Source organism: Trichosurus vulpecula, chromosome 5, assembly GCF_011100635.1.
Source record: "Trichosurus vulpecula isolate mTriVul1 chromosome 5, mTriVul1.pri, whole genome shotgun sequence".
Taxonomy (NCBI): Eukaryota; Metazoa; Chordata; class Mammalia; order Diprotodontia; family Phalangeridae; genus Trichosurus; species Trichosurus vulpecula.
The window spans coordinates 62,054,651-62,078,826 of NC_050577.1; the positions used below are offsets into that span (position 1 = coordinate 62,054,651).

The 24,176-nt window shown below is 38.1% G+C and overlaps 1 protein-coding gene across 1 annotated transcript in view; it reads left to right on the forward strand.

Annotated features, from left to right (window-relative positions):
* Window positions 1-381: 381 nt before the first annotated feature.
* Window positions 382-24,176, forward strand: part of SPAG6 (sperm associated antigen 6) — an 82,218-nt gene continuing 58,423 nt past the window's right edge. Inside the window, exons 1-3 of the mRNA XM_036761006.1 lie at window positions 382-531; window positions 744-906; window positions 1,517-1,612. Coding sequence (XP_036616901.1) covers window positions 882-906; window positions 1,517-1,612 — 121 coding nt within the window. The 5' untranslated portion in view covers window positions 382-531; window positions 744-881. The remainder of the gene's footprint in view (window positions 532-743; window positions 907-1,516; window positions 1,613-24,176) is intronic.

The window sequence follows — 24,176 nt, forward strand, 5'->3', positions numbered from 1 at the left end:
TACAATGTATGATCTGGGACAAGTCACATAAATTCTCAGCACCTCCAGCCAACTTTCTAGGACCATAAATAGCTACCAACCTGCATTGGTAGATGGAATTCCAAATTCTTCAAACGCAATTGTCAAATAGCTTAGTGGCATGTGTGAAAATCCCGTTGGTTCAGACTGGAAAGAGACTTCACTTGCCCTAACTTACACTGAGCATAGTTACTGTAGCCCACTTGTCAACTGTCTTCATATGTGTTTTCGGAGGCACAGGGGGCTTTCCCCCCATTGGGTTGATTTAACGTGAATGCAGCAGTCAGGAAATAACCGCTAAATTTGACTATTTTGCAGCAAACCCTCTAACTGTTCGCAAACGTCAGTATTCACGCCCTTTTCTCAGGGCAGGGAGGGACACCCCTCAGTGACTGATTTCCTTCGATTGCTCTTCTGCCTAACTCATTCTAGCAGATTTGGGGGAAGTCCTTGTCTTTTCGGTCGCGACTTGCTATGCAGAGCGTAGAGAGTGGAGTTCCCCCTTGAATGAAGGTGAGTTTCTTCTTAGTGCCCAGGGTGGGGTGAGCATAAGCTTCTAGGATACCAAAATGGGCGCAAGCCTCACTCCAAAAGTGGGTGGGCCAGCTTCCCACCTGTGACTTACGGCGGGCGTGGTGGGGGACCAAAGAAGGTCTCCTCTGTGACGCCAGAGCCCACACTGGCCCCGATTTGCTCTAAGGCCCAACTCGTTCCGTTTCCGGTAGGTTGCCCCGGAGACTGGGGTACACAAACTTGTCCACACAGTCGGGAGCTGAGTGAGGAGAGCCTGGGGTCCCCTAGAAGAGGAGCCGGGCAGCCGTTGAGCCCGCTGTTCCAGACAGTGAAGAGAAGCAAAAGGCACCATGAGCCAGAGGCAGGTGCTCCAAGGTATGCCCCACCCTGGGGGGCTGCTATTTGGGGGAGGGTTGCAAAAAGAGCAGGGTCGGACACTGAGCAGTAGGGGGTGTTTCCTGACATTCATGGCCTGTGCAACGCGTTCAGGGAAGAAGTAGGCGTAAAGGAAGAGTGAGAGAAACAGAGTGGAGAGGAGTACGGGAGTAGGGTAGGAAAAAAGTTTGTGGGATTTTTTGGGGGGGGAGAGACAGGGAGAGGAAAAAAGGTGAAGGGAGGGACTGTACAGGAGTAGGAAAAAGTTGAGGGAGAGATTCTGGAGATGGCAATAGGAAAAAGATGGGGGGTGGAATTATTGGGGTGGGGATAGGAAGGAATTGAGGGAACGGGCTGGAAACAGGGAAAATATTGGGGAGGGGTTGGGACAGGGATAGGAAAAAGTTGTGGCGAGGGGTCAGGAGAAATTGAAAAAAATGTGGAATGGTCTAGAGAGGCATGGGAAAAAGTAGCGGGAGGCAGGGAGAGGGGACCTGGGCAAGAAAAAAATTGGCGAAGAGGGAAAAGAGGACTAGGCATCCTGGATTCAGGTACTCGTGTGCCCCTATATCCCCAGCACTTCGATCTCTTTTTTCTTGCCTTCTTGCAGTGTTCGAACAGTACCAGAAAGCTCGGACTCAATTCGTGCAGATGGTGGCAGAGTTGGCGACCAGACCTCAAAACATTGAGACGCTTCAAAATGCGGGTGAGTTACTAACTACATCATCGCAATCTTTAAGCCTTCTCCTCTGATTACTGTCTTGAGACTGCATCGGTCCCCATCTACCTGTCCTACTTACTATTTCGACTTGCTAATACTAAATTCTCTCTCTCTCTCTCTCTCTCTCTCTCTCTCTCTCTCTCTCTCTCTCTCTCTCTCTCTCTCTCTCTCTCTCTCTCTCTCTCCTTCGCCCCTGCCTTCTGAACTGTGTGATTGAAAAGTGGACTCTAAAATTTCCCAGTTTTCTGCCCTACTAGACCTAGGGAACCCCTCGTCCAAAAATTTGCACACAGAAGAGACATTGGAGATTTTTTTAAATCATTAGGTTGGGTAAAGGTGGAGAGGTGGAATTCAAAGTTAGACTTTAAAAATCGCTTATTTCGACTTTGGTGAGTTAGGGCACTTTGCAGGTTGAGTCAAGGTCATAAGGACTAGCTGGCAATCAATTCCAAGAAATAGCTTTTATCCAGATTAGATGCTTAGAACGTATTTGGACTTACCAGTCTTCCTGCCTTTGATCATCTTTGGCTTTTCACAGAAAAGTTATTCCAAAGTAGTTGACCTCTCGATTATCTTCCTATTTTATAGAAAAAGAAAGGACACTGGCTAGTGGACATTCACTACAAAAGATTCCAAATATAAAAAAAGAATAAGTCTAGTGAGATTCTGGCTCTATTCCATTTTCCTTTCCCTTTCCCATGTCTGCATTTTGGAACCCATGTGCCCTCAATACTATAGACTATACAACAGAATCTATAGATTTCTTGTAAAAGTTTTGGTTATTAGATATTGAAATTATGTGAGAAGGTGGTGGTAGACAAGCTTGTCCTCTAGACTAAAGATTACCTCACTGGTATCACCTTGCTTTTCTCTAGTTAAAAAAAAAGATGTGTATTTCTTTTAGGGATATTTCTAGTTAAAACACTCTTTTTTTTTTCCGAAAAGAGGTTGAAGAAAAAAATTGATACTGTGAGAAGCTTTGGAAGTTTTATGTTCAAGGTGTGTTTCGTGTGTGTGTGTGTGTGTGTGTGTGTGTGTGTGTGTAGTTACCATCCCCCCCCCACCCCCTCTTAAATATCTTCCTTCTATCCCCAGGATTTTTGTTTTTTGTTCTCAGTTGAGTTACCTGAAGGCAAGACTTGGAGAATCCTGCATTAAAAACTTTTGTTTCCTGTCCTGTGGGTGTTAGCTTTGTTTCTCCAACTAGATTTGTAAGCTGCTATGGGTCTGAGGTGTGTGTGTGGGAGTAACTTCTATTGCTTTTGTATCCCTCACTGTGCCAGGCTGCTGGTTTGCACAATAAACGCTTGTTGAGCCGATGGATTTAAATTTTTACAGGCACATGTCGCCTTATTTGAATGTCATTTAGTTTCTAGTCATTTTATTCAATGTTACCCCTAGAGCACTAATGAAGACTAATTTTAGAAATTGTAATATTCCCTTGTCTTAGTATAATCTTATTTTGTAAACAAGGTGGTATCTGGTGGTTGAAGAAGGAAATAACTGAACATTATGATTTTAAATAAGATTGGTAGTAATAAATACATAAACACCATTTGAGGTATGCTATAACTGCCCTTAAATGCCTCTTATGCAGTAGGGGTAGATTGCTTTTGGCTATTACAGGCTCAAAGACATGTAAGGTAGGATATCTAATAGGTTATTACAGAGTTTAATGAATCCAAATGGTTAGGCCAAGGAATTTATAGTGTATCTGTGACAAATATGACATCAAATAACTAAGTCAATTTTTACTTATGCAGGATGTTTACTTATTCAGGATTTACTTATGCTGGTAGAGAAAAGAGTAAAATTAATTTTAAAAATTCCTGTTTAGAAATGAAATGCTATTGACTTATGTTTCTTGTATTCTTAGAATGTACTCAGGTTTTCCTGAAGTGTGTCTTCTACAGATGGTTTTCAAGTGCCAAAGTCAATACTTTGAATTTAAAATTAATGAAGAAAACATTCCATATTCATTTGTTTAATTAGTCTTTTAAAAAACCTCAAGCCCTTGTTATAGAAACTTTTATCATGATTAGTTGACAGTATTATTGAATTTATTACAATCTTTTTACTTTTGCATGGATTCAAACAGTTTTCAAGTGTCACTTGAGCCTTGGACTTGGTACCTACAATCATGGTGCCTCACCAATATAATTTTTTTGGAGATACTAATATAATTCATATAAAACTAATTGAGTGCTTTTAATTATTTTGACTAAATAAATCCACAGATTTGTTATGGCTTTAAAATAAAATTGACATAATTTAGAAATAAAATCTAAAAAAGGAAAATAGTTATTAAGTAATTCCTTACCATTTTCTACTGAGGTATCATGATAGAACTGTTTTTTCCTATTTTTGACATTTTTCAATATGGCAGCAACGATTGGAAATGCATAAAGAACATTGAACTTTCTGTAAGAGGCACTTGGATGTGGTAGAATATTTTCATATTAGGTCAACTTTAACACTTACTAAATGTATGATCTTGGGGAAGTTACTTCTCTAAGAAGGGGATAATGCTATTTTTATGACCTCTCTCACAGAGCTGCTGTGAGAAATGCACTTTGTAATCTAAATGATTATATAACTATAAATTGCTATTAGTAATAAGTGTATTTTAATTGAGAAGCACTGTGGAATATTGGAAAGAGTGATGCCCTGAGTATGAGGAAGACCTAGGTTCAAAGTTCTACTACTTGTGTTTATTGGCTGTTTGACCCTGGGCAAGTCACTTGAGCTCTTATTGCTCTGGACAACTTTCTGGGACTAGAAGTTTCAGAGAAGGTACTGATCTACATTGGTAGAGGAAATTTCCTCCTCTGGCGTTGCCTCTATCAGTGAAATCACAAATACAGTAACTATCCCTATAATTTAATTTAAATCCTTCATTTGATGACAATTAAATTGGAATTTTTGCTTTTTTGTGGCTTGACTTTGTGCATGTAACTAATCTCCTAATAGTAATAATAATAATAATCCTGATAAGTCTGGAAGCCCTGGTAATATGTATTCAATAATATTTGGACAAAAATAATTCCAATGTCACTACTTAAGAGAGTTTGCAAAGCTTTATTCCCTTATTATCACGTGAACACAAACCTACTTTCTTAGTTTTATGTGTTTGTGAAGAATGAGTCTCTAATATTTCTTTCACCATCTTTCTTCTAATTTTTCATTTTCATCTAATCCTAAAACTGCTCCTCTCTAAATAATCAGTGACAGATGACCACCTCAGTAGAGATAATGTATTGTCATGTACACTAGTTGTGGAATTTCTGAAACTAGGAGTAGCTAGTTGTTACAAAAAATGAAAAATAAGGCACATATTTCCTAGCATATTGGCATACAAGGCAGTGGTCATGAATGTTTGGTGGTCCTTCCAGATTTAAACTAATAAAAACTCCAGGAGAACTCTTTTAAAACTACTTACTAATATGGACTAAATGATTATACACTCATTATGGTCTTGTTAGAGGGAAAGTAGGGAATACCTTTGAAAATAAGACTACGCATTTTATACATCAAACTTAACATAATAAAATAATAAAAGTGCATTGAAAACCAGATGTACACATTTTGTAATAGAGGATGGGAATAAGGAAACATCATTATGACTTTTAAAGCCTGTGTCTACCTGAAGGTAACATGGTACATTGAGGTAATTACTTGGGTAATTCTGAAAAAAAAATAAAGGAAAATAAAGCTTGCTTTTAGAACAAAGTAACCTCACCCCCAGCCTAGTTTATGTGGACTGGCTGTCTAGACTGTCCAAATAAATAAAACCAAATTAACAAATATTTATTGAGTGTCTATTTTGTATTCTAAGTACTGTAAGGGGGTAGAAAAAAAGAAGATCATAACTATTCATTGTACTTGCCATAATAACTGCTGAACAGCTGATATTTGTAGCATGTTTTTTCTCATAACAGCCCTGTGACGTGAGGTGTGCAAGGGCTATTATCCTCATTTTATAGATGAGAAAAGTGAATCTTAGAGAGAACAAGGGACTGTCTGAAGTCACAAAGATAATGAGTAACACCACAGTGAGGATCTGAACCCCAAATCCTGACTCTAAAGAACTCAAATACGAAAGAACTCTATTAGTTTCTTAAAATTGGTTCCTTTATTTGAACAGTAATGATTGTTAGGAGTGGGACATCATTTCTGTCTGTCCCTTGACTTTAAAGTGATTACTTTTGATTAAAAAATGAAGAAAATAAAAATAATGTAGTTAAGAATATTTGAATGGGAGAACCTTTTCCCACCCATCTTCTTTCATGCTCCTCCCCCTTTCTCACTTCTCCCAGTAAGCTCTTATAGAGTGTTTTTCAGATATATTGGCATCTGTCTTGATGGTATTAGCTACCCTGAAGACATTGAAACTTTTTAAAAAATTAATAAAGCAACTCCAGTAAAATCCAATCAATGTCATTCAATTTTTGATATTTATACCGATGAGTCCTGCAATTTGAAAATAATCAAAACACTATTTTATACTAAGTAGTAGAGTTCTCAAGCCTGTTGTATCTTTAAAAAACCAACAAGAAGGCATTAATATTTTGTGAAAACATGCAATATAATACATTCCAGGTTGGATTGCTCAACCTGCATCTTACTTTTTCTGTGCCAAATTCACTTAACTTGGAAGGCTTTCACTATTTGTCTGTAAGGTATTTATTGGTTCTTGGAAAATGTTGTTTGCTTTGTCAAAGATAATGCAGTTTGATAGTCACCTGGATTGCCTACAGACTGTACAATGCTATAAAAATACAAAAGCATAGATTATAATTTTTCTTCATCTGGATCAGGATTATTCATGGCAACAAACAGCATATTAATTTTTGAAGCTCATGTCCCCATTTTAATATTGTATTTTTAGTGATGTTAGAAATATCACAAAAGTTTCTGTCTTTTACTCTCACATTTGATTTTCTCTGTTTCACAAGGTTTTAAAGGTTTGTTTTAAGCAGACAAGTCTTGCCTTGGTTTTAAGTTAAACTTGACACATTCATTTGTTTTTGAAACTTTAAACGTTGAAATGTCCTTTAAAAAAATTTATCACACACACACACACACCCTTGTCCAAACCTGTTTATTTAACAACCTATCATATTTTTCCTAGCCAGAAGGTTTATTATTTTTGTGCAGTAATTTTTTTCCTATTTTGGAGAAAGTTTTAAAAATATTTTAAATCTTTTACACAAATAAAGGAAATAATCTTGATTATTCAAACCATATTCTACAAATCCACAGAATAGAGAAAAAGGCCGAGACAGAGGTATAAGTTGATGAAATTTTTTAAGTAGATTAAGGAGGACAGAAAATTTGTAAATTATAATTTAAAGGCTCACCCTTTATGATTTTGGTTTTTACTAAAGAATTTCAAGGAAATCATGCGACATGTTGGACTGAATTTAAATCGTATAAAGAATAAAGTTTTATAACAATATATGACACACATCAAACATGAAACAGTTCTTATAGCTCTGTTACAAATGTGTGGAAGTGATGAAAAAGAAAGATAATTGACATTTTTCTTTGCAATGAAGGTATTCAATGAAGGGATGCACTGAAAAGGGTTCCAATATGACGTACAGATTTTAGAATTTGATGTAATTTTGTTGAGTAGGTATCATCTATATCTGAATAGAATACAACGTAAAACAAGAGGGTTTTATGGTTTTAAGTTCCAAACTTTGATTAGAGTGGAAAAGATCTTTGAAGATTCCTGTCACCAATGTTTGCCCTTTAATGTGGATAGAACCATCAACATTTAGACTCTAACATCATAGGCCACTTGTGAAATTTCACGAAGGAAAACAAACATGGCAAGAGCAGCTGGCCTAGATCAATTACACAAAGAGGCAAAACAATTCTGAAGGTATTGAGGCCCAGTTTTCATAGTACCTGAGAGTGGATATCAAAGATTTGGAAAAAAAAATCTCAGACCTCAGAATTATGGAGAAAAAGTTTCTAAAAAATGCCTATAACTACAAACCCATATGCCTGCTTTCCCATCTCTATAAATTTTTTTTTAAACAAGAATTTGGTGAAAATATGAGAAGGGAACAAACAGGCTTTCCAAAAGGATATTTTACAGCAGGCCGAACAGTCCACGGGGCAGCTAGGTGGCACCATAGTGCATAGAGCACTAGGCCTGGAGTCTGGAAGACTCATCTTTGTGAGGTCGAATCTCACCTCAGACACTTTCTAGCTGTGTGACCTTGGGCAAGTCACCTAACCCTGTTTGCTTCAGTTTCCTCGTGTATAAAATGAGCTGAAGAAGGAAATGGCAAACTGCTCCGGTATCTTTGCTGAGAAAATCTCAAATGGGGCCATGAAGAGTCAGAAATGACTGAACAACAACGAGTCAATCCACATGCATTTATGAAGAGACTGTTATATGCTGAGGTTGGACCTGCAAAGACAAAATGAAATAGTCCTTTTCCTCAAGGAGCTTAAAGTCTATCATAGATATGTACGGATGCAGGGTAAATATAAAATATATATAAATACAAAATATTTGCAAATAAAATACCAGATAGTTTGTCTGACTATCAAAAAGCAGGTGTTTCAATAGAGCAAAATTCCACCTTACATGCTCTCCTAAAACAGGGGATCTTCCATTACCTGCAACAACAACAACAGAGATACTATTTTCATTGACCCTATTAGTAATGTCAGGAGGAGCACAAAATAAGGAAATATATAGTTACCAAAAGTACTTACACCCAAAGGGTATCCTGTGCAGGTGGCAAACAGAAGAGGGAATCCCAGATGGTTAGGTCCTCCAGATGCTCCTCTGTGTGGATCATGGCATGCTGATCGCACGAGGGGTCCAAGATGTTCCTGTTTGTGGATGATATCGTGTTATTGGTATCTAATCCAAAGATATTGCAGAGCTTCCTAAAAGAGATCCATAATTCCTCAAAAGAGTTTGTCCTAACCACATGGGGAAAACAAAACAAAACAAAACAAAACAAAAACCCCAAACAAATAAAAAAGGCTTATTGTCCAGATTGTGATTTGTAGTTGAATGGACAACCATCAGTGCATATATTGTGGGCATACACTGCAAATAGATCATATTCTAGGGCCCAGAATTGCATAAGAGGAAAGAGAAGGGAGAGTGGCTTTTGGGAAATTGGATGAAACTTTCAATGACCCTGAGCTTCTCCTTGAAAAACAAAGGTCTATATTTTTAATAAAAATATTATATATTGATATTATTATATATTATTGTATAAGGCATAACATTATATAGTCATGCTACATGGTTGTGAATCACTGTATGTCATTATCTCCAAAGAATTAAAGTTGGAGACCAACCAGGTCAATGGAGAGGCATAATACGGACATTATCTTTATAGAATTTCACGGTAAAAGAGATTTAAAGTATTACCACCACATAACAGACATGGGATGTGATTCAGTTGACTCAGGTTTCAAGCTTGTGTGAGTTGGGAAATTATTGGCAAAAAATAGGGTAGTTAAGTGGAGGAGCCAGTTTGTAGGGTAAAATGATGTTTAGTTTTAGATGTGGTGAACTTGAAGCAACAGTTCCTGGCTGAACTACATTAAAACCATCCTAGAAACAGTTGCCTTTCTGATTAAAGATTTCCAGGAGAGATCCTCCCTTGCTGTTAACATTAGGGTGACCTGTCAATAATAACATACAGGAAGAATCATTTCATTGTATTTCATATTCTGGGGTCCACCTGAGGACCATCTCAGGAGTTTGGATCAGCATTACCTTGGTGGGATGGGAAGAAGTATTTTTAGTGTGGCTTCGGGAAACCTCTAAGCAGGCAGAAACCTTCTCCACCCAGGTCTATATTCCTGATATTTGACTCATGGCATGGATCCAAATCAAACTGGGGATCCTCTAAAATGTCTTCTATATATTGGTATACCTGGAAGATTGCAAAATCAGCCTGTATTTCTAGGAATTTCTTGGATCTAAGGGCTGTCCAGTTCTAAAGAGTACTCTCAAGGTGTGACTGTCAGTTTTAGAGGGAACTTGGGAGATGTTAGAGATATTTTTTCAGTTTGCCCACTGTGCTGGGGCTGGAGGCCTCATAGCTGGCCTGCTGTGCCACTGGTCTGCTGAGCCAGGATCAAGGGGCTTCGGTTGTTGATCTGTCCGGCGGCTAAGAAGCTCCAGCTGGCTTATCCGGACACCACCTGCATCGTGCTTCCCTTTTATTCCAGTGAGACAGAACTTTCCTGAAGTCCTCCTAAGTTGTCTTGGGCTGGAAAATTGTTTCACCTTGTGTTTTTGTGGGTTCTGTCACTCCAGAATTAATTTAGAGGCTTGACTTAAAGTTATGAGGGAAACTGGGGAGAGCTCAGGCAAATTCCTGGCTTCTCTCTGCCATCTTAGCTCCACCCTTAGAGCCATTTTTTTAGCGCCCACTGTGTGAAGTTCCTCTTCTCTCCAAGGAGAATATGAACTCCTTGAAGGCAGGGTCTGTTATTCTTTTGTCTTATCATCTCCAGAGGCTGGCATGGTGCTTTGCTTGCACATTTGCAAAGTTTAATAAATCTCAGTTGAATTGAAGTTATTGGGTCAGTGAGATGTTAAGAACTCTCAGGGGATGATATATTGATTTTTCTTAATTTAATATAGAATATCTTGCACATAGAAAGTGTTTGATGAGTATTTCTTGGTTGATTTGATATGAATACATTTATGTCTCCCTTATCTGTTTATTCTTTTTTTGTGTTATTTAGCCACACTTTAAAGATGGATTTTTTCAGCTGCTACACTGCCAAAATGCTTATAGACTATTGATATACTAGCATATTACTTGTAGAATTCCTCAAAATTCTTATCCTCTTATAGTTGCCCTATTATTATAAGCCACACTCTTGCCAGCAAAATTTTCTACTTTCCTCTGGGCATCCCAGTGAGTGTGTTTGTTGCAGCAGAAATGTGTGTGTATGCATGCTTGTGTATGATCAAGGGATCTATAGATCTGAGTTTTTGCACACTTGTTACTCCCCTCCCTTCTGAACATTTGATGAATCTACAGGATGCAAGGGATCAAAGTAACAGAGACAATGAGGTGTTAAATTCTTAAAGGAAATGGAAGGCAGAGACACAGAGACAGAGAGAGAGAGAGAGAGCGAGAGAGAGGGGAGAGAGAGAGAGAGAGCGCTCAAGAGTGTTCTGAGTTGACAATAGTCTATGGAAAATATGTTTTACATGATAGCACATGTATAACCTATATCAAATTGTCTACCATTTTAGGAAGAGGGGAGGGAAGGGAGGGAGAAAAATTTGAAACTCAAAATCTTGTAAAAGGAATGCTAAAAATTGTCTTGACATGTAATTGGAAAAAAAGTAAAATACTATTTAAAAAATAGTCTATGGAAGAAGTACCCAGCTTTTGAGAAAGAATTATTCTTCAACTTTTCCCTTGCACCAACTCCAAGGCCTAGAAGAAAGAGATGATTTCTTTCTCTTCACCTGCAATGGAGTAAATTGTTTGGTAGGAGATGATGTGCCCATCTAAATGCAGGACCAAAGAGTCCACTGAAATTTGAGCTGGAGTTGAGAGTTTGCCCTGGCACTTAAGGACTGAGTGATGATGAGTAGTAGGCCCAGGGAACCCAGTGGAGCAATTTCCCCGGTAGAGATGGTGCACTTAGGAGGAAGGAGCATGAAGACGCCATAAGAACATCAGGGCCCACAAGCAGGTGTCTGTTTCTCTGCCATAGTATACACAATATGTTGCCACTCTTTGCACTGATGTTTGTTTTGGGGAGAAAATGCCCTTAGTTCATGGGGAGAATGTTTTGTTACTGTGGTTCGTGCTATGCCATTTTGGAAACAATCTTTATTGTGAGCTAATTGTGCCAACTGATTGCCAATTGAAGATAAGTCCATTGATAGGAGCTTATGAGTCATAGTTTTTGGGGTGTGGATCTATAGAAGAGATTAAATCTTAGGCTAGTCACCCTCTATGGGACCTAACCCATGAGCTAAAATTATGGGTATAGGTGCTACTACATCAATACTAATTTCATTAATAATAACTAACATTTATATAATTCTTTGAACTTTGCTAAACAATTTACAAATATTTTCCCATTCTATGCAATATATCACTGAGCCCAAGCTGTTTTGTAGCAGCTCTATAAGGTAGGTGCTATTAATAATGATAGTTATCATTTCTATAGTTCTTTAAAGTTCGTGAAGTCTTTTCTGAATGTTGACTCATTTTGATCCTTCCAACAGCCTGTGAGATAGGCACCGTTATTATCCCCATTTTGCAGATGAGAAAATTGGGAAACAGATATTAAGTGACTTGTTCAGAGACACAGTAAGTGTCTGAGACAGAATTCAAACTCAAGTCTTCATGATTCCAAGTCTGTATATCTATGAATTTTCACACCTGGCTGCCTCTCAGAGTGAACAAACAGGTTTGGTAAGTAGGCTTGTGTGCCTTGGCTATAGTCACACAGTTTGTAACTATCTGAGTTAGGACTTGAAAAAAAAATCCAGGTCTTTTGGACTCAAAGCTTAATGCTTTATCCAACATACCATGCTGCCTCCTGACCTAGGGATTCGGGGCAGCTGTAAGAAGGATTGGGGATTTGAAGAGAGAGAAAAATAAGAAGTCATCTGGGGCTAGGCATTGACTCAAAAACTTCGAACAAAGTATAAGTCATTTTTGCCACTCATTTGTGTTCTTGCTTGTAGACAAGGGAAAAAAAAACTAGATAATCTCTTTAGCTTAATAATTCTAAGAAAATAACAAGGGGACTGTATATGCCTTATATCTTAGAAGAAGAGCACTATATATAGATAACTCATGTTATCAACTAAAAACTTAGATTAAAAGGGAAAGGGCAAATTACCCATGCTAATCTTTTAAATTTTGCTTTATTCAACTTAAAGAAACAGGACTATATGGAAATTATTTCCATTAAAATCTAGTTCGATATTTTCCCATATAATAATTACAGACATAATTTGTAGCCAGTTCTGGAGCAAAATATAACTTGAATGTTAAAATATGTAACTATTTAGCAACGAAGTCCTATAACCACTGAAATATTTTATGCAGTTATGAAAGTCTGCCAGTTTTAAAGAACATGTGGTTGGACTGACCTGTTCAAGAGATGGAAGTAGGAGTAGATTTTAAAATTGTAATCTACCACCAAAAGAATTTTAAATAATGGTATTGAATAACTATAACTATATTAATAGATACTGTAATGTGTAACACAGTAGACTATAGTAGATGCCAGAAACTTTTGGCACTAATGCTGACTATGTTGAGCTAATTTTCATTGGCAAGCAGGCAGTTGGCTACCCTCATGCTTCTCTCTCTCCTGCTTGTGAGAACATTTGACCACTCTCTGCAAGAGTTAACACCACCCTTCCAACCTATTCTCCAAGAAGAGTGAGTGTTTGGTTAATATATGCCAAATCTCTGCCTACCACCCAGATACATTCTAATGATACTACTAATAAATGACATCTAGCAAGAACTTTATATACATTATTTCATTTGCTTCTCTAAGCAACTCTCTAAGGCCAGAAGTGGAAGTATGATTATTATAGTTTTGTAGATGAGGATACAGAAGTGCTTAGGGATGAGGTGACTTTCCCAAGGTCACACAGCCAGGTGGCAGAGTCAGGATTCAAGCCTGCCATCTAGCAGCACCTGCAGGGCTCTTGCCACTATTACACAGTTCCTTCGCTGACCCATTAGAAGGCACAGAGATAAGACATTTGGTGCATCTATGTTGAAAGATTGCTGAATTCTGGTCTATGGTACTATATCTCCTTGTCCTAAGATGAGTATAGTATTTCATTATTATTAATATACATAATAACATATGGATTATTCACACATATGTAGATTCTACACTTTACAAAGTACACCTAAGCTTTATTCTCTAATTATATTAAATAATACCTAATTTGCTGCTTTCTAAAGAGAAGTACAGAATGTTGTCTATATCCATAATTATTTTCTAGACTGTTGAAAAGCTGCCATTGGGGAAGTCTTTGGCTTACAAATTCATTGCTTTGTTATGCTGGACTTTAGTGCATCTGTGTGACATCTCACAATCTCATCAGAATCCTGGGTGATCTTAGAAAAAACCTAAACTTCTGGGACCCTCTGAGATAAGAGTCATTATTGGATTGGACTTTTGGAACACTGGAGGGCTATAGGTCCATTGTTTTCTATATCCATCCTTATTGTAATACATCCTTACTGTGATCATAGGCACCCTTAAACTGAGTTCTGGGTGGATGGGAACATCCTACAGTCTGGTGTGTGCCTGATCAGCTTGTGTGTCTGAGATAGAAATGTACCCAGTTTCCTGGATATACTGTTAGCAGACTAAATGAATATTCAGTGATGGTTTGATTGAATGAGACGTGACAGGGGAAATCACTTCCTGAACAGATGCCAAAATAAGTGAAAACATGCATTATTAAGGAATCTATTTTTAAGATGGGATTAAATAAATAACAGAATAACAGAGACTACATACGTGCTCATAATGTCAACAAGAAAATATTTTTCAAACAATATGTAAAGGTACACTTTCTAAGTACTTATGTTAGAATAGCTAGTATGCTATCCCCAAATAGCTCCCAACATCCTATCATCATTTTAACCAGAAATTTATTTTTTTTGTCTTTTTTTTTTTGGAGGGAGGAAGGTAGGCCAATTGGGTTAAGTGACTTGCCCAAGGTCACACAGCTAGTAAGCGTGTCAAGTGACTGAGGCCAGATTTGAACTCAGGTCTTCCTGAGTCCGGGGCTGGTGCTTTACTCACTGCACCACCTAGCTGCCCCCCAGAAATGTATTAAATATTCCCGTTTATCTAGCATCTTAAAATTTAGAGTTCTTTCTTTAGTCCACTCTATGAGCTTGGTAGTAGTGTTAAGTGATACTATATTCATTTTACAGAGGAGGTTAACTATTATAAATTGTGACGAAAAACTGGAAGTCATTCTCACCTAAAACAAAACTCAAGAATATATATTACATTAATCCTATCAAATCAAGAAGTACAGAATTAATGGTTTACTAAATTGGATTCAGATGGGAATCTTGTGTGGAAAGGAGATGACTTGGAATTCTTTTCAGCTCTGATTTCAGACAAACTAGAAGGACATTCTCCTATACGTAGGATAGAAACCATATGAGGCACACTAGCAACATGTGAGACTTTCATGTTGTAATTAGCACATCAGTGGGGGGCGGGAAATGGTTCCCTTTGAAAAAAGGGGAAAAAATAACAGAAAGGTAATACTGGAATTTCTGATGGCTTGAGTAAATGCAGCGGTTGTAGCCATAATAATATCCCCTCTGGGCACTGGAGAAAGCCCACCTGTGGACTAGAGGCTCTCTACATCTGCTCTGAAAAAAAAAATCAAGATATGCAGTTTTATATAACATGTCATCTTTTCACTTTAAAAAGAGCAAAATTAGCTTAGAAGGACATATTGCTAAATTCTATCACTGTTATAAAACCAGTTTCCATATAGTATGTGACATACATAGGCCACACAAACACAGACACAATGCGTTGCATGGACTTTGTCAGTATCTTCTCAAATGAATGGCTTGGCTTGGAATAGCTGTTATTTAGTGACTGTAATACGCATTCTCTCTCTCTCTCTCTCTCTCTCTCTCTCTCTCTCTCTTTCACACACACACACACACACACACACACACACACACACACACACACCCCTAGAGTGCTGAGTTATATTAATTAAATTTGGAGTAGAATATATTTTCCTGGTCAAAGCATTTGTATAGGTGCCTAGTGTGTGTGTTCAACATTGGGCTAACTTCTGTGGAGATAAAGAGCATGAGATGTGATTAAATCTCTTCAGGACAATAAAATCACATATGATGGCTTGCTAGTAATTTTTATCTTCCTTCACTAGTCCCTTAGGAGGTATAGGGAAGTGGAGGGAGACTGTCCTTCTAGGATGAAAGTTTTTCAGTCAAGACTATTTCAAGGATCCATCATTTCATCTGTGTGGATGTTACTCCTCCCTCTGCAGACTGCAATGGTCTAAATTTTAATAGATGCATTATCATCGACTTTAATCTCAGTATTTTTGTTGTTAAGTCATTTCAGTCGTGTCTAACTCTTAGTGACCCCATTTTGGGTTTTCTTGGTAGAGATACTGGAATGGTTTGCCATTTCCTTCTCCAGCTTATTTTACAGATGAGGAAACTGAAGTAAATGGGGTTAAGTGACTTGCCCAGGGTCACAGAGCTAGAAAGTGTCAGAGACCAGATTCAAACTCAGGGAAAATGAGTGTTCCTGATTCCAAGCCCAGTGCTTTATCCACTGCACCACCTAGCTGCCCCTCAAGATTTTAAGGGACCTCAGCTAGAGGTCATTTAGGCCAACTCCTACTTGAATAGGAATTCTCTTACAAAAAAACTTCTGGCAAGTAGTTATTCAGCCTTTGTTGGAAGACTTCCAGTGATAGGAAATTTGTAATCTCTCAAGGCAGTATATTCCACTTTGGGGCAGTTCTGTAAGGAAGTTTTTACTCACACAAAGCCAACAGCTGCCTCCCTGTTCTTCATACCCATTGTTCCTGGCTCTTCCCTTTGGCGCAACACAGGTCAGGTCTAATCCCTCTTTATGGGCCAGCCCTTCAAATACTTGAAGATAGCAGTCATGTCCTTAACCTAAGACTTCTCCAAATTAAACACCCCAGGTTCCTTTAATTAAATAAAAACAAAAACAAAAACAAGCACTTACTATGTACCAGACTCTGTGCAGGGTTCCGGGGCTAGCACACAAAGATGCTAAAAATGAACAGTTCTTGCTCCCAAGGACTTCAGTGATATTCTATCATACTCATATACCATAGTTTCTACCCTTCCATTGTCCTAGAGAGGTGGAGCAGAAAAAATGCTGTGCTCAGAGTCAGTAGACTTGTGTTTATAGTTTGCCACTAACATAATTTACTTTCTGCGGCACCATGAGTAAGCCAACGAAGCTCTCTGCGCCTCAGTTGCCTCAGTTTTATGATGAATATTATAATAGTTGCAGTACCCACATCACTGGGTAGTGGGAAGAGTACTTTATGAGTCCAAAAGTACCATATCCCTGCTTTGCCCTTCATCAGTTTGTCAGTGATGCCCTTAAGGTGGTATTAGGCAACAGGACAGAGTTATGCAGACTGTATGGTACATAATAATTAGAACATAAATAAACCTTGAAAAAAACAACAGAAAAAAAAAACACCTTGAAAGAATAGCTGAAGGAAGCCCTTATCAGCTAACACATTATTAGTAAACAACACCTTGGCAGTCCTTATCAGCAAACGTGTTATTAGCAAACTGCACCTTGGAGGAGATTAATAGATAGCCAGCTGAGAGCAAGAAAACGGAGGCAAGAAGATGCCTGGGGTGTGGAGTAAGGAGAACCTTGTAGGGGAAGGGGAGAGGTATCATCAGGAAGGAAAAAAAGGGGGAGTATTGTGATAAGGGAGGTAGGAAAGTATGACAAATTGTCCCCTATTTTATAATTTTGTATGAGGTTGTGAACCTCATATGTCAAAGACTGATGGAGCCCCAGGACATCTAAACAGAGTGACACAGATTATAAATAATGTAGGGATTCAAAAAAAGGATTGAGTGTAAGGAGATACAAGGATGGAGGAGGCCTTGACCAGCTGGACCTTGAAGGCTAGGGGTGGGATTTGGATAGAAGGGCAGATAAAGACAGACATTTCAGTGAGGGAACAGGCATACAGAAGCTAATATCTGAGATGTCTACGAATTATTTGCAATAAGAGAGAAATGAGGAGTCAAGATTTCAGTATGGAGAGATTAAGAGAATTGTGATGCCATTGAAATGAACAGTAAGATGCAGGAGGATTTAGTAGGGAAGGTCCAGGACCCAGATTCAAATATTGCTTCAAACACTTCCTAGCTATTTGACCTCCTCCCTCCCCAAGTCACTTAATCTCTCCGTACTTCATTCTCCTTATCTGTAAAATGAAGAAGTTGAACTCCACTGTGTCCAGGTTCCTCTGAAGTGGAGAAGGGAGTCAGTTTTAGACATGTTGAACAGAACTCAATGTCTCACAACAGGCCAACTAAGTAGAAATGCCACGAAGACATTCGGAAACAGAGCATTAGAGTGTTGGTGAATCCTCAGTCATAGAGTCATAGAGTAAGAAGAAATCATGAGCGCAAAAGCAAGTAACTGAGTGGCTGAGCTCCGTTAGGATAAGGCTATTCTAGAGGGAAGACTACGGGTTAAAAGACAAGCCCTGAATTAAGGGGTCAAGAAGAGGAACCATCAAAGGAAAAAGAAGAGAGATGAAGAGTTTCAAGGAAGAGAGTAATCAGTTGTTTAAAATGCCAGAGAAAAGTAATAGGCTTTGGGAGGGCCTTACAAAAGGGGAGGGTGGTTTCATAGTAGTTTTGGAGGCAGAAATGTAATATTTTGTAGTAGGTTAAGAATGTAATATTTTGTATTATAATGTATTATTTTGCATTATTGAACGTAATATTTTGCAGTAAGTTAAGAAAAAAGTGAACGAGAGAGATATTATGGATGTGTACTGGTTCAAGGAGTTTGAGAGTGAAAGCTGGGGGGTAAATAGGAGAGTAGCTAAATAGGGATAGAGCACCGGGCTAGGAATCAGGAAGACTCATCTTCCTAAGTTCAAATGCATCCTCAGACACTTACTAGCTGTGTGACTCTGGTCAAGTCACTTAATACTGCTTGCCTCAGTTTCCCTATATGTAAAATGAACTGGAGAAGAAAATGGCAAGCCACTCCAATATCTCAGCCAAGAAAACCTGCAAAATGGGATCATGGAAAGTTGTCAACAATGATCAACAACAATACAAAGCTAAGTAGGACAATGAGGTTAATGAAAGGTTTGTTGTTTTTGAAGATAAGTGCAATAATCACATTTAAAAAGAATGGAGGAGGAGAAATTAAAGACATTAAAGAGAGAGGGGATAAGGGTGAAAGGGAGGTCTCTTTGGAAGCGGTGGGGTGGGAGTGGTTTCAAAACAGGAGAAAAAAGTCTATTGGATATGGATGGACAATTCAGTCAATAAGCATTTATTAAGCATTTTATATATAGTAATACTATATAGTAATACGCCAGGCACTATGCTAAGTGCTGGGGATACAAGGGAAGGTAAACACACACACACACACACACACACACACACACACACCCTAGACACCGCCTGCTTTTAAGAAGCTCACAAACATGCTGTTTTTTTTTTTTTCTCAAAGCTGCCACCTAAGTTACCTTGGTGTGCTCATTTTATGTCCTTGTAATGAGAACTTGGGAATAAAAACAAGAAAACCTTTCATTTTAAAGTAGAATTAAGTCTAACTTAACACAAAGGGATGCATCTACGGGATGCAGTGCAGGATAGTGGAAAGAGTGGAACATCTGGAGGCAGGAGTGACTGGATTTGGATTTCACCCCTAACTCTTAATAGTTGTATGATTATATGCTGTCCACTTAATCTCTTTAACCTTCCATTTCCTCATCTGTATAATGGGTGTAATAATACCTGAAGTTGTCTACCTCGTAGAGTTATTATGGCAATCATGTGAGATCACGTAGATAAATCTCAAAGTGCTTCATAAAGGTCGGCTATTGTTATTTATTATCAAGGCTCTTTGCTATTGTTATTTTTAAGTGCGTGATAATGTGATCAATACGCTTAAAAATAGGGGCATTTTCAATAATACTTGACTATGATCAAATCTATTCATTGCTAGTAAAACATTTATTGCGCATCACTGAGCATAGAATAAATGTTCGTAGAAATGTTTTCGTCTGATAGTATTTTTAATTTTATGTCTCCATTAAGATTTCAGATGAGTAGACAGAGTTCTTGTCCTCAGGCAGGTTACAATATTTCCATATGAGAAAAAAGAGCTAATCGATCCAAGGAAAATAATGTAAAGAATTTTATATTGTTGAATTGTCCACGTGTCCTCAACTTTTTCTTTTTGTCCTCTTTTTGAGTGTAACACTTTCTAATTCACTGTGGGAGGCAGGTAGCTATAGAATTGTATGAGAGTTAAAGCCTCAGGCTGCTTGTGTTGGTTAATCAGGGGAAAAGAATAATGCTGTCTTCCTACTATATAGAACTTTCAGTTTACAATGCACTTTCACATGCCTTATCTCATTGATCTTCATAAGAACACCATGGGCTAGGCAATGCAGGGATTATTATTATAGTCGTACAAGAATAGCGTCTGGAGTGCTAAGTCTCAGAAGGAGGAAAGGCTGGAAAGAAAAGCTAAGGATGACAAAGAGTTTTCTTTAACTGTTACAGAAAAAAGGAGAAGCAAAAAAGGAATAGGATCAGTACCGAGGTGAATAGGAAAATGCTAATTGCCATCATAAAATAGAGCTACTCAGGGGGATACTGTGATACGATTTACATAGATTTTAACTGAGCATTTGATAAAGTCTCTCATTCTCTTGTCAAAAGGATGGTTATAAGTGGCCAAAATGAGAGTACAACGGGCTAGATTTGGAACTAGTTGAGTTACTGGACCCAATGAATAATCATTAATTGTACAAGGTCGACTTGGAAGAAAGTCTCCAATGGAGTGCCCCAAGAATCTCAATTTGGCCCTCTTGGCTAGGCAGCATGGTGGGAGGCAACAGAGGACTCAATCTGGCATCAGAATACCTGAATTCAAATCCTTGTTCTGTGGAATTCTACCTGTCGAATCTTGGGTAAGTCATTTAATCTAGAATTATTTAATGTCTTTTGGACTCAATTACTTGTCTATAAAATGAGAGCATTGGACCAGATGACCTCGTGGGTTCCTTCCGACTCTAGATGTATGATATTGTGATCCCATAGAGTCAAGATCCAAAAAGCCCTTGACAATTCATGTTGAACATCAGGCTAAACTGAACGAGATGAAAATTAAATGAGAAAAACATTAAAAGTCTCCTATTAAAAAAATAGCTTTGCAAATTCAGTGGCTAGAAGCAGTTCATCTAAAAAAAAGAAAAGCTCTGAGTTTTTAAAGTTTTTTTTTTTAAGGTATACTGCAAACTTAATATGAGTCAACAGTGTGACGTAATAGTCAAAGAAACTACAGTTATCCCTTCCACATTGAGGTTTTGATATTTTGTGGGACAGCATAAGAAATTAAATGGAAATTTTGGGGGAGTTTTGCAGAATGACACACAGATGACACATGAAGGCCAGCAGATGACACAGAAAAAGTTTAGAAATTCAGAAATGCATAAAATATATGTATAGTATTCTATACTATCAACATATTTTATCTTTTAATACCGTAATAATTCAGACTTTTTCTCTGGTATGAAGGGAGGGCCAAAACATTTTACTCGGATTTTCCAGATGGGGGTGGGGCATGCCCCTAACCCCCTGGAAAAGGTATAAGCTAAATCAGTAACATCGATGTTCAATAAATCAGCAACAGTAATGTTCAATAAATCCCGAAGTGTTAACTACTGACCGAAAGCATTCCTTATTTGATAAGAATTGGAGCTTATTTTTGCAACAACAAAAAAATAGATTTAGACTAACATATCACACCATTTACCACAATAAGTTCCAAGCAGAAAAATTATTTAAATAAGAAAGATCATATTATAAAAGTAATTAGAGGAGCATAAGGAGAATGGTTAGGAATTTTTAGCTAAATAATAGAGGTAACCATAAAAGAGAAATTAGACAATTTTGGCTATACAAAATTAAGACATTTTTGCATGAACAAGGTTAATGCAGTGAGTATAAACAGGGAAATTTATTTGTATTGAACATATCTGATTAAAATCTGGTATCCAAAATATATAGTATATTAGCACAAATACATTATTCCAGAAGTCTTAGTGCAGTTTTAAGTTTTAATAACTAAGATTTTGAGGAATATCTGTAAAATATAAGGGTAGAGATGAAAACTCTTACTTATGATTCAGAAGGAGCAGACTTCTTGACTGGTTCAATCAATCAAAGGTATAAATAAAGTGAAAGTTTGTACTTGATCATTGGATAAAATCAGAAGATATGACACAGGGGATGTGGGAATTCTTTGAAAACAAAAACAAAACCAAAACCAGACACATCTCTGGGCCTTTGTGTATTCCAGTATTCCTCCAGGGTATGAATTGAGTGTAGTGAGGGGAACTGCCCTAGAGAAGGGGAGGATTGTGTTCTCTCTCCTCGCTTCCCCTCCTCCCAAAGGACAATCCTATGCATTTAGAAGAAAGGTCAGAAGATTTGAACTTCCCACTGGTAACAGTGTACCTTTAACAGCAGTGACTGAGGACAAAGCAAATCCACCAAGGGAAGGCAATTTAAGGCATTGACCATCAGAACCCAGAAGAAAGCTACATCTAAGGGAGAAATGAGAGCTCCACAGGGGGAAAAAAGGATTTCTAATAAGTGAGAGCTGAGAGTTACCCCCTTGGACATTTTTGTTGTTGTTCAGTCATTTCGGTTGTGTCCACTTGCTTCTGATCCCATTTGGGATTTTCTTGGCAAAGATACTGGAGTGGTTTGCCTTTTCCTTCTTCAGCTCATTTTACAGATGAGAAACTGATGCAAACAGGGTTAAGTGACTTGCCCAGGGTCAGCCAGCTAGTAAGTGTCTGAGGCCAGATTTGAACTCAGGAAGATCTGTCTTATTGACTTCAGGCCTGGCACTCTGGGCACTATAGCACCAGAGCTGCCCTCCTCGGGCGCAGGTGCTCTCTAAGCTGGAGTCCACTTCCCCACCTGTGTATCAGAGAGTATCCCAGACCTTTAAGAGATTGTTTTGTACCAACTGTTTTTATTGCACCACTTTGATAAACACCAGTTGCTACAAGCTAATTAACCCTGACTGGATAATTGATAATCACCAAACAGCGCACAGATGGCTATGAATGATAGCGCTAGAAAATTTATTAGAGTTACCCCATAGAGCTCTGAGGGGAGTAATAGTCGACCCTTCTGAACCAGTTAATGTGAGTTTCCTTAAGCAGGAGTTCCCTGTATTAATTAGATCAAAGGTCCTATCAATCTCTTATATTCTCTCTGTCCCTCTTTCTCTCCTTCTCCCTTTCTCTTTATCTATCCTCCTCCCTCCCATTCTCTGATGGAGAAATAAAGGATATAATTAACTATGAAATTGGTTGTAATCTCCCTGAGGGCATGAATTGTGTTTCTAACGCATCCTTGAATCTCTGGTTCCTGATCCAGATATTTTATAAATATTTGAAGAAATAAATTTGGAGGACTGGTGGTACTATCAATGGAAATAGAAAAGGTAAAGGGGAAAGCCAAGTTTCGGAAAGAAGACAGCATTTGAACATGTTGAGCAAGACGATGGAAGTATTCTTAATAACCACATGAATAATAACAGAATCATGGAAGTTTTAGACCTGGGAAGCACCTTATTGGTAGTCTGGTCATGTTATTGGTGAGGAGACTGAAATTCACACAGGTAGAGATTTGTTTTAATCATATAGCTACAGGAACTGGATCTCATGCTCATTCCCAGGGCAGTGTTTTCCCACAATACTCTACTGCCTCCTCCCATACCCTAATAGCTCTTGGATTTTTGTAGTAAAGCCACTTAATTTTATCAGAACTTCTTAGTGTCTGTCACAAGTCGTTTTGAACTATAAGGCTAGCTGAATTTCAGTCAAAAGTGAAAGCTGATTCTTTTTTTATTTAATATTTTTAGTTTTCAGCATTAATTTTCACAAGAGTTTGAATTACAAATTTTCTCCCCATTTCTACCCTCTCTCCCACTCCAAGATGGCATATATTCTGATTGCCCCATTCCCCAATCAGCCCTACATTCTGTCACCCCACTCACCCCCATCCTCTTTTCCCTTACTTTCTTGTAGGACAAGACAGATGTTTATGTCCCATTGCCTATATATCTTATTTCCTAGCTACATACAAAAACTTTTATTTGAACATCTTCTTTTAAAACTTTGAGTTCCAAATTCTCTCCCCCCTTCCCTCCCCACCCACCCTCCCTAAGAAGGCAAGCAATTCAACATAGGCCACATGTGTATCATTATGCAAAACCCTTCCACAATACTCATGTTGTGAAAGACTAACTATATTTTCCTCCTTCCTGTCCTATCCCCCTTTATCCAATTTTCTCCCTTGACCTTTTCAAAAGTGTTTGTTTTTGATTACCTCCTCCCCCATCTGCCCTCCCTTCTATCATTCCCCCTTTTTTATCTCCTTCTTCATTCCTGTGGGGTAAGATACCCAATTGAATTTGTATGTTATTCCCTCCTCAGGTCAAATCCGATGAGAGCAAGATTCACTCATTCCCCCTCCCTTGCCCCCTCTCCCCTCCCAAGAGAACTGCTTTTTCTTGCCCCTTTTATGCAAAATAATTTACCCCATTCTCTCTCTCCCTTTCTCCCTCTCTCATTATATTCCTCTCTCATCCCTTAATTTGATTTTATTTTTTTTAGGTATCATCCCTTAATATTCAACTCACCCTGTACCCTCTGTCAATATATATATATATATATGTATATATA